General features: G+C 50.2%; 1 protein-coding gene across 1 annotated transcript; it reads right to left on the bottom strand.

The window, feature by feature from the left end:
* Positions 1-4,660: 4,660 nt before the first annotated feature.
* Positions 4,661-10,524, bottom strand: SDR39U1 (short chain dehydrogenase/reductase family 39U member 1). Its single transcript, XM_074557508.1, has 6 exons — positions 10,458-10,524; positions 9,651-9,757; positions 9,243-9,325; positions 7,914-8,035; positions 6,788-6,931; positions 4,661-6,585 (listed from the first exon to the last, which is right to left on the bottom strand). The coding sequence occupies exons 1-6, from the start codon at positions 10,486-10,488 to the stop codon at positions 6,170-6,172; spliced, it is 903 nt and encodes a 300-aa protein (XP_074413609.1). The 5' UTR covers positions 10,489-10,524; the 3' UTR covers positions 4,661-6,169.
* Between the last annotated feature and the right edge of the window lie 846 nt (positions 10,525-11,370).

Below are 11,370 nucleotides of genomic sequence, written 5' to 3'. Positions count from 1 at the left end.
CAGGTAGCGCAGGGGCTCACAGATGGCCACGTAGCGATCCACCATCATGGCCAGGAGCAGAAATGCCATTGCACCTGCAATGAAATGGAAGAAGAACATCTGGAGGAAGCACTGGTGGAAGGAGATGACTTTGTGCTGGGTGAGGAGGCCTGACAGCAGCTTGGGAGTGTTGACTGAGGAGTCACTGATGTCAAGGAAGGCGAGGTTGGCCAGGAGAAAGTACATGGGGGTGTGGAGGTGGCGGTCCACAGCCACAGTGGCCATGATGGTGAAGTTCAGCAGCCAGGTCATCACATAGATGAGAAAGAAGATCACATAGAGAAAATACTGCACCTTGTGGCTCTGTGTCAGGCCCAACAGGACAAATTCTGTCACAGTGGTGGTGATGTTCTTTGATTCCATTCTTTATCCCTGCACAAACAAGAGCAATAAAAAAAAAAAAAAATTACTAAAAAAATAAAATAAAAATTACTATAAATTGTGTTGGACTACAGAATTAATAAAACACAAAATCATAGAATAATTTATTATATAATCCAGGAGGGATTTCTGGAAGTCAGCAAATCTCACAAACTCTGTGGATGTTTCAAGTATATAACCAAATTCCCTTACATTCAGTGAGAACTTAGGATGTTCCAGTTAGTGTCTGTTGCCTTTCATCTTATTGCTGCACACCTCCAGGAAGGCTCTATCTGCTCTGTATCTTCATCTCATCAGCTAGTTATACAGAGAAATCAGGTTCCCCTCAGCCTTCTCTTCTGTATGGGTGAACAAACCCACTTCTCCCAGCCTCTCCTTGAATGTTATGTGATCCAGCCCATGATTAATTTGGACACCCTCCAAGGAAGTCAGTCCAGTGTATGCATGACTGTCCTTCTTGTCCTGGAGTGCTGGTCTTGACCCAGTCCAGCACTGAGCAGGGCTGGGATCAGTTCCCTGCACTGAGCAGGGCTGGGATCATTCCCCTGCACTGAGCAGGGATGGGATCAGTTCCCCTGCACTGAGCAGGGCTGGGATCATTCCCCTGCACTGAGCAGGGCTGGGATAATTTCCCTGCACTACCTGGCCAGAGCTCTGCTTCTGCTTCTCTGGCCAGAAGCTTCAGCTTCACCCTCTGTGACAGAGGAGCACATTCCCATCTCCTGTTCAGCTGTTTGCCAGGGTCACTATCTGTGAAGAGATTTTACAGCAATTCCTGTGAGCCAGAGAGAAGTTTGAGGAAAGGATCCATGCTTACCCCTGAAAGAATTTCCTTCCAAGGTCATTGACATAGAAACCAAGAAAGATAGAAGGATAAATAAGAGAAAGTTCAACTGTCTATTCTAATGAGCACTTTGTTTGTCTGAGTAAACTGAGTAAAGTGTAAATTTATGAGTTTTTTAAGAATGTATAAAAAGCATGCAGGCTATAATAAAACTGGGTTTGAAGCCTTCTGAAAATGGAGTGTTGCTTTGTATTATCTCAACTGTGACCATTATCTACAAAGCTGCTCCCTGGCCTCCAGCCTCTGCTGATTGCACAGGCTTGTCCTCTCCCAGAAGCAGGATGAATATTTACTTATGTCAGACCTCATAACATTCATGCCAAACTATTTCTCCAAACTCTCCCTACAAATTCCTGCCCTGCCATCCAGTGTACTGACTCCTTCCTCCATTTTCCTGTCCTCCACTCCTGTCACCACATGAATTTGTGTAAAATCCCTCTCTGTTTCTCTTGTAGGCCGCTCCCTGGTGCAGGAATTCTGCTGAAAGGTTTCCACAGAGATTTCTCTCCTCTCCATGCATTAAATTCAGTGAATTTGGAGACACTGTGGGGAAGTTCTAAGAGAAGATGGCAGCTGCTCACCTGTACCCACAGCCCAGGATGATTGAGCCATTTCCCTGATGGGAAGTTACTACCTCTACTTGGCTGCTGAAACAAAAATCTAATTTTTTACAATAAACCACAGCTTTTTAATTTCCCCCTATAAACTGTTAAACTATTGCCAAAATGGAATTTCAGAGAACTGTAGAAACAAGAACTCTCTGCACATTTCCATTCCCTCTGGTGAATACTCTGCAGGGATACTGTAATTTTTCCCATAACAGTTTCCTCCTTAGTGTCAGTGCATAATTCCATTTTAAAGCCTTATATAATTAATCCTATTTTCTGCTTGAAAATTGCAGATCTTTTTCCACAGATCCAAAAAGGAAAACCACTTTGGTAGGAAATCACATTTTCTAACAATCCACAGTTGATACTGTAGATTCTTTGTTCTCATTTCCCATTTAAAAATAGTATTTTCACAGAATCTTGGAGGAGAGAAAAAGCAATTTGCTTTCAACTCTAATCCAACCTTTCTCTTTTGTCTCAGTAATCCCCCTAACACAAAAGTAAGACTGAGCTGCAGCAAAAACCTGAAATACAGAAATGCTGAGACAGCTGAGTCATGCCTGCCTTCCCTCAGACCTCTCCCAACACATGGAAGCTGACTCTGTTAAGTAAGATTATATATTAAAAGTGATAAACATTTTCAGGTAATTTCCTCTTTCACAATATAATCATTGCCACAGGCAGCGTGTGGAATTATTCATCCTTGCAGTATTTTTGGCAGAAAGAGGAAATACCTTCAGCAAACTCCTGTTTCTGTGATCCAGCTTCACACAGGCTACAAGAATTCATTCTCAAATTACAAGATAAAACAGCACAGCTCTATTCAGAGGAGATGATTGCAAACCTACCTCCAACAGAGGACTCCAACAACCTTCCCTTATAGAATTCATGATGACTTTGTGAAGGGAAATGATGGGATTCAAAAAGAAAGCAAAATCCCAAATCACCTTGCGCTTCTGGTCATTCAAAAAAGAATAACAATAATATAATTAGCAAAACTAGATTTTGTCACCTTGGGGCTAATTAAAAAGTTCTTGTAGTGCTTCACGTCATGTGGATGAGGACACGAGCAGATGAAGGAACTTTGTGATAATTGGAGCAGGACTAAAATGGGAATTTTCATGGCAGTGTAGTGACTCCTTCCCTTTGCAAGATGAAAAAATGCAAATTATAACTCTCATAACCACAGACTCTCAAATTATAACTCTCACAACTTGCTGCCCTGGAGCTTGTGTTCAACTGTGCTTTGAAATAAAAAAAGTTCAGTCATTGCTACAGGATTGTTTATCAGTAAAGCCTTCAGGGCAGTGATTAAAACACTTCTCTGCTCCTTTACAAAGTGAATTTTTCTGGTTATACAATAAAAGCTTGGTCTACACATGCACAAAGGGGCACAGACACCCACCAGCAGGTAGAGAAACCAGAGAGGAACCTAAGCAGAGAAAAGGACACTGATCCAGCTCTTCCAAGGGCTGTGCCAGGAGATGCAGCAGCCCCTGGCTGGGTGTGGGACCTGTTCCAGTGGGTCAGTGGGAACAGCTCTGGGGTCAGCTCACAGCCTGAGGCAGAGTTAATGCCCAGGGGATAAAGGATCCATCATGGAATGGAGGGAGAAAAGCATCTCAGATGGTTCCAAGGTTTGCTAGGGATGTTTAGGGAGGAACCACTCTTGTCTGGCTGTGCCCTGCTGCTGCTCAGTGCAGCCAGGATTTCCTGACTGGGTGAGGGATCTCTATTCTGTGTTCATGTGTCCATGGTGCCACTGGCCTGCTTGGCCACCTGGGCACACTGAGCTCATCCTGAGCCATTGTCAGCCAGCATGCCCAGGTCCTTCCAGCTTTCCAGGCCCTCAGGGCTAAGCCTGGAGCACTGCAGGGATTTGTTGTGACCCAGGTGCAGGAGCCAACATTTGGCCCTGATGAGCCTCCTGCCACTGGCACCGCCCCATGGCCCTCTGCAGAGCCTTCCCACCCCCCCAAAAATGCCATCCAAGCTGGGTCTGCCAGCTTACTAAGAGTGCACTCAACCCCCTTGTCATGGTGGCATTTTATGAAAAACCCCTTCTTCATGATTTCTACTCCTGGCAAGATGAGAAGCCTCAGTTTCTCAATGTTTTGCTCCTCTGGAATGTGATTTGGAGAATTGTTTACACAGCATGTGAATTGTTTAACTTAATGACCAATCCCAGTGCAGCTGTGTCGGGACTCTGGTCAGTCAGGAGTTTTTATTGTTCATTGTTGTCCAGCCTTCCGATGTCTCCTTTCTCTTTCTTTAGTATAGTTTTAGTATATTACTATAATATAGTATAATATAGTATAATATAATATAATATAATATAATATAATATAATATAATATAATATAATATAATATAATATAATATAATATAATATAATATCATATCATATCATATCATATAATTAATATAATATATCATACTACTGAGAACTTGGAGTCAATTCTCATCTCTCACCTTGTTCTGGGGACCCTCACAACACCACAATTGGTGACCACACCTCCCCATCCAGATCACTGGTGAAAGACACTAAAAAGGACTAAAAGGTACTGAGCCCTGGGGAACACCAGTTCTGATGGGCCACCAGTTGGGTTTAACCCTTCCCCACCCGGGTTTAATCCTTCCCCACCTGGCTCTCAGCTGCCCAGACTGGTTTGTACCCAGTGCAGGGTATGCCCACGCAGGCCAGGAGCAGCCAGTGTCTCCAGGAGAGCACTGTGGAAAATGGAATCAAAGGTTTTACTGAAGTCCATGGTCAGTGCAAATCAAGGGGTACAAGGAAGGGAAATACCAACTTTAATTAGGCAATCAGTGTCTTACAATTAGTGAAAGAATGTTTAAAGCAGATTAACAATACAAATGGTGCAGAACTACGACTGCTACAGAAAACTCTGAATTAAGCCTTGCTGTATTTAATACTGTGTTGCAGCTTAACAGTCAGCCCAGAGCTAACCCCAAAGCAAGGCAGCAGCGCAGATCACTCAGCTCTGCCAGAATGAGACCACAACTCCAGGCTCAGCCTGCTCACAGATGTCACACAGATGTCTCCAGTATGTACTGAACAGAGACAGGAGACTCATCTAGACTTCACCACAACTGATCCTTCAGCTACTCTGGCATAAACCAGAAATGAGTGGACTGCTGCTGTTGTGGATGGCAAAGTGTAGATCTTTATCTGCCTGAAGTGCCTTTTAATAGAATTTTCTAGCCCCAGCTTACATCACGCTAGGAGTATTTCCCCAGAAGTACTGCTACAATGATCTTCACTGCTCTGTGGACTTCACACCCTGTAACCCCCTTTGGGATATGGAAGTGGGTCAAGGGAAGCACATGGATGCATTTTCTGTCACTGTGAGATGACAGAATTGCAATTTGCTGTACAAGGGAAGAGGTTCTGCTTCCCAAGGCAGACCAGGCAGCTGGGATATCCTCAGTGCCCAGTCAGGGGGAACACCTGAACACCAGCACCCCCTCATGGGATCAATAAAAGAAAACCACCCTGGTGTGAGGTAAGCACAAGGAAGGCAATACTGAAATGCTCCTTTGGACTAAAGCTGTGACCAAAGCTCACACAGGGATGCACCACCCAGCTTTCCTGAGCTCAAGGTTAGATGGGCACTCAGCCAAGGCAAAGCAGTCCAGGGGCCACAGTCTGACTGTCACCCTTTCCTCTAGAGGCTGGCAAAGCAGGGCTCTCCCTCATCCCTGCCACAGCACAAGGGGAATGCAACCCTGGAAGGGGGCAACTCTTTGGGTTAGACATAGCTGAAGGTACTGAGACATCAACTTGGTACCAGCCACAAGAGAGGGCAGAGTCTCCAAGCAATTTGTATTCAGCACTCTAAGATGCATCTCCTCCCACAGCCACCAACACCAAGAGACTTTAGCTGTTCTGCTTTGCCTGTCATCGTGGGGAAAAACAGGAAGGGCAACTTTCAGTACCATGGAGGAATTACAACAGCATTAGGACTGTTTCCTGCTGCCACATCTCTCAGAAGTCAGGACACCCCCAGCTGCTTTGCCAGCAGTTCACACGCACACCATGCCAAAGGGGAGATGGGCAATCCCACAGTCCCAGTCCTGTGAGGGGCTCCTGCCCTTCCCCAAGTGCAGGTGATGTTAAGACTCAGGTGGCAGGAAGAGGGATGATTCCTAAACAGTGAGATAAGGGGGAGAGGATTGCTCACCCCTGCTGTACGTGGATGGGGAAGTGTCAGGGGGCAGGGCTCCCCTCTTTGATGGGGAACTCACACAAACAGGGCCCAGCTCAGGTGGGGAGGCCTCAAGCCACAATGTCCTTGAGAGCAGCACGCAGCTCAGGGAAGATGAAGCGGTAGCCGCTCTCCAGGGTGCGTTTGGGCAGCACCCTCTGTCCCTCCAGCAGCATGGCCGCCCTCTCTGCCCCAAAGACAGCCCGCACGGCCCAGGCGGGCACCGGCAGCAGCGCCGGGCGCCCCAGCGCTGCCGCCAGCTCCTGGGCAAAGGTGCCATTGGAGGTGCCAGGCGAGGACGGGGCAACGCCGTTGAGGACGCCTCGCACTGACTCCGTCTCCAGGGCGTGACACACGATCCCAGCCAGGTCCTGGATGTGGATCCACGGGAAGGGCTGCAGTCCAGAGCCCATGGGGCCTCCGAGTCCCAGGCGGAAAGGCAAGAGCATCTGGGAGATTGCGCCGCCATCTCGACCCAGCACCACACCTGTGGGGAGAACAGAGTGACACCAGCTGCTGCTGCCAGAGGGCAAAACCTCCTCCACACCCACACCAACAAGCAGGAGAATCCTTAAGGGGCTGGCTGGAACAGCACCCCAACAAGGAAAGAGAGAAGAACTGATCCCCCTTACCCAGCTCTTCCCAGCAGTAAAGCAATCCCCATTAATAAGCACGATGCCCCATCTCACCTGATCTCACCACAACACCACGAGTTGGGCTCCCAGGGATGAGAGCTGCAGCCTCCCACGAGCTCACCAGGCGTGAGAAGAAGTCAAAATCCCCTCCTGCACTGTCTTCAGTGTACTCAGCTGTGGGGCTGGGCCGGTAAAATCCTGCAGGGTGACAGCAGAAAGGGGGTCAGGGTTGAATGATCACACCAAGCCCCCCTTTCCCATCAGACCTTCTCTGCCTCCAGGAGCCCAGAACTCCTGTGAGGAAAGGCTGAGAGAACTGGGATTGTTCAGCCTGGAAAAGAGACCTAATTGCAACCTTCCAGTACCTGAAGGAAACCTATAAGAAAGCTGGAGAGAGACTACAAGGGCCTGGAGTGCCAGGACAAGGGGGAATTGCTTCAAATTTAAAGTCAGTTTAGACTGGCTGCTAGGAAGGAAATCTACCCTGTGAGGGTGGGGACACCCTGGCACAGGGTGCCCAGAGCAGCTGGGGCCACCCCTGGATCCCTGGAAGTGCCCAAGGCCAGGCTGGATGGGGTTTGGAGCACCCTGGGACAGTGCAAGGTGTCCCTGTCCATGGCAGGGGTGGCACTGGATGGGCTTTAAGGCTGCTTCCAACCCAGACCATTCTGGGATTCTGATCACTCCACCAGAGATATCCTAACATGAACAGCACAGTCTAATGGCAATGCTAACAAATTTTTGAACTACCAATGTGCTCTACAGGTTCAGCAGGATGCACTAACACTCAGGCAGCCCCAAAACCCAAACAGGCCTACAAACAACACACTGAGCTGGCTGGAAGGTTTAAACCATGGCAGCTTTAAAGATAAACCTCAGCTTTAAAGACTGCAGCAAGCAGGAAGTTGGAGATTATGCAGAAGGCCTTACTGACACAAATTGATTCTACAAGATGCCTAAAGGCTTTCACAGGAAAACACAGAACTGCCCTAGACAAAGCACAGGGAGCCAAATTCCTCTCCGGCAGCATTAAAAGCTTATTAAGGCTTGCCTAAACACAGTGACACTGATGGCAATACAGCTGACATTTCAAGGCAAGAAGGTGCTCCTGAGGAACTGTCTGCAGGCAAGGCCCATCCAGGTCAGCAGGAGTGCTGCCTTGGCCAGGCCCAACCAATACCTACGCCAGTGACGAGGACCCAGGCACGGGGAGGCTGCTCAGCAGCACCGATGGCTTTGGCCAAGGCCTTCGTGGTCTCCACCCGGCTGCTGACGACCTCCCTGCAGAAGTCATCATTCCACCTGGGAAAGGGAGAGCCAGGGATCAAACACCTCACAGGACACTGCCACCACGGGGGACCCAGCCAACACCAGCTCACAAGCACAGGGTGATGCCTCAGGTTTTAGTTTTTATATTTTTCAGGTTCTGTGCTGCTTTAGTGGGTGGCTCTGGGTTCACATTATGGAATGGTGAGGTCTGTGCACAGAGCAGGGAGACAAAACAATTCCTGCTCCAGCTGGGGACCAAGGACAAATGAGCCAAATCTCAGGCCAAGAGCACAAACACCGTGGGCTGGAGAGAGAAAAACAAGGATGGGACTGCATGGGCCAAACCTGGAATTGGACAATTAACTCCAATATGCAAATGGAGCGGAACTTATAAAAGTGAGAGACCTCATGGTCACAAAACTGTCGTGCATTTTGTGACCATTTTGGTTCATTCTGGGACCATTTTGGGACCATTTTGGTTCACCTTGGGTGCAGCCCTGGCTGGGCTCTTGTAGTGCCCAAGGTGGATCCATGGAGGAGATCCTTCGAGTAAATCCCTTCTTTATTCTGTAATTCTGTAATTGGACAATTACCTCCAATATGCAAATGGAGCAGAGCTTATAAAAGTGAGAGACCCTGTGACCAGTGAGGCATTTTGTGACCATTTTGGTTCATCTTGGGTGTAGCCCTGTGCTGCCCAAGGTGGATCCATCCATCCTCCTAATAAATCCCTGCTTTATTCTTTAGCTTTGTCCAGTCTCTGTTCTAGGCCAGCGTGCACAAGGCACTGAGGAGAGGTCACAGGAACTCCCCTCACCTCACAGCAAAGGAGGACATGTCATCTTACAGCACAAAGGCAGGGGAACTTTGGGAGATGGTGGCTCTTCCCTTACAAGACTGAAGGTTTTGGACTGCCTTCAAAGTCAGCAAAGGATCTAGACAGCAAAGCTGGTGCTCCTCCCAGAAGTCAGACTTTGGATGTAGGCATGCCCCCCATTGTTCTTTTGGAAATGTGGAACTAATGTTTCTGGCCTCTAGCTGTAGATGCAGGAGGGAACTTTTCTTCCAAAGGTCTCTCAGAACCTACCAGGCCCACAGAAATGTTCTGGGCACTTGAGGGTGCAAAGGTCAACTCAAGAGCTTCCTGGTCATGTTGTTTCCTCCCTTTCCACATTCCCTGACAACACTGGCTTGTCTTGACTCCACCTTGACTCAAGAGCACTATGGAACATCAAGTTACCTGCGGAAAGGGTTGAGGACATTTTCACCAGCCAAGTTGACCACAGCTTCGCACAGGGGCAGCCCGGAGTGGGACAGCTCCTCCTAGGCAGGGGTGACAGACATGACAAATCAGGCCACCCCTCTGATCAAGCCTTCCCTGCAAATAAGCAGAGCAGGCTCCCAAGAACTTCACCCAGTTTCTTCCTGACATTTGCAGAGACAGCACAAATGGAGAAGGTTTTGCTTCTTAGAGCTACAGCAGTACCCATTCCAATGACTGTGACCCATGGAACACCCAGCAAAAGGACACCCAGAGGAGTCAGACCTCCCTTGGCAGGGTCCCTCCATGCCATGGAAAGCCACGGCACGCAGCCTGGTTTCTCAGTCCTGTCACACTCGCCCTGCTGTGACCGCTCTCATTTCATACCCAGCTGATCCGATCCGTGCCCCCTCTTCGTGACACATGGGTCACTTGGTGCCCTCGGCTCCGCAGCAGCTGGGTCAGGGCTCTGCCCACGAACCCTGTTCCACCACCTGGTGAGAGAGACAGAACATCAGGGCTGTGTTCCTGTGCCATCATCCCTCTGCAGAAAAGGCAGCCCGTGCCTGGGGCTGCATCACCGCAGCAGAGCCCGCGCTCATGGCCAGCTCCCATAGCCGGGGAGGAAGCGGCGGCTTGGCTCCAAGCCAGCGGGCAGCACCCACAACCCAAGCCCGCCTGGCCCGTGTCCAAAACCTCGTTCCGCTCAACACTCCCGCTCCCTCACGGGACCTGCTCCCTTACGGCCCTGCTCCCACAGGCACCCGCACCTCCACGGGCCTCGCTCTCTCTGTCCGCCGCTCCCTCACGGCCCCGCACCCTCAGGCCCCCGTTCCCTGAGGCCGCAGCTCCCTCACGGCCCCGCTTCCTCAGGGCCTCCGCTCAATCAGGGCCCCCACTCCCTCACGGGCTCGCTCCCTCACGGCCCCCACTTCAGACCTTCAGACCGCCGCTCTCTCAGGCCACCCCTTGCTCACGGGCCCCGTTCCCTCAGACCCCCGCTCCCTCACGGACTCTGCACCCTCACGGTTCCCGCTCGCTCACGGCCCCGCTCTCTCTCTGTCAGCCGCTCCCTCTCGGGCTCCCGCTCTCTCTGTCCGCCGCTCCCTCACGGGCCCCGTTCTCTCTGGCCCCTGCACCCTCACGCCCCGCTCTCTCTCTCCGCCGCTCCCGCTCCCCCAGCCCCGCACTCACCCACCACCACCCGCATTGCCGCGCCGCGCATGCGCCGAGCAGAGCCCACCGCGCGTGCGCCCCTCGCCTCGCATGGCGCCCCCTAGCGGCCCGGAGGCCCTTAAAGGGCCAGCGCATCCCAGCGCCGGGGCCGTGCTCGGGAATGGGCCCGAACCGGGCTGGGGACACGGGGAGCGGCCCGGGGCTGAGGGGACACTCGGGAACCGCCTGGGCCCAGGGGCTGAGGGGACACTCAGGGAAGGGAGCAGAGCGGGGCTGATCCATCCATCCATCCATCCATCCATCCTCCCTCCCCCAGCTCCAGTCTGTCACTCAGTCACAGAACCATTAAAGTTGGAAAAGACCTCCAGGATTGTTGTGTTTGACTGAACACCACCATGAGTTAAATCATGGCACCAAATGCCATGTCCAGTTTCTTTCTGGGCACTTCCAGAACTGGTGTCTCCCTTGCTTCACTGAGCAACCATAGCTCTCCTCATCCCTCTGGCCACCAGCTCTATGAAAGTGTCATGTCCTGTAGTTAAGAAAAGAAGAAATGGGTTTTCTACGAGGAGCCAGCTTGGATATTGAGTTTTAAGAGTTATTTGCAGAGACACATCTCTGTGCTTCACTCATGTCTGACTTAATTTAGCTGTGGATGTGCAGAGTGAGAATGCCTCCAACCTGAACTGGCTGTGTTCCAGTGCACAGAAATAAGTGCCAGAGTCTGTTTGTGTCCTATTTTACATGTTCACTACACTTAGGTGTGGCAGCAGATTCTGCTGCCAGAATCTGAATTTTCTGTCCTATTTTACATGTTCAGTACACTTAGGTACTCTTCAAACTGTCCAACCCATCATGTTAATTATGGCTTTAAAATGCTGGTATCTTTTGAATGGCTATAAGAGGCCTCTAAATCACAGGTCAGATGGAT

Source organism: Zonotrichia albicollis, chromosome 23 (genome assembly GCF_047830755.1).
Source record: "Zonotrichia albicollis isolate bZonAlb1 chromosome 23, bZonAlb1.hap1, whole genome shotgun sequence".
Classification (NCBI taxonomy): Eukaryota; Metazoa; Chordata; class Aves; order Passeriformes; family Passerellidae; genus Zonotrichia; species Zonotrichia albicollis.
The sequence above is the reverse complement of the archived record's forward strand: the minus strand, read 5'-3'. Positions and strand labels throughout refer to the sequence as shown.

What these genes read in the sequence shown, in the direction of transcription:
- SDR39U1 (XM_074557508.1), bottom strand. Translation starts at nt 10,488, where the DNA reads ATGCGCGGCGCGGCAATGCGGGTGGTGGTGG. An exon ending in GGCAATGCGGGTGGTGGTGG is followed by an intron (nt 9,758 to 10,457) that starts GTGAGTGCGGGG and finishes CTCTCTCACCAG; the next exon opens with GTGGTGGAACAGGGTTCGTG. An exon ending in TGGTGTTGTGGTGAGATCAG is followed by an intron (nt 6,586 to 6,787) that starts GTGAGATGGGGC and finishes TTCTCCCCACAG; the next exon opens with GTGTGGTGCTGGGTCGAGAT.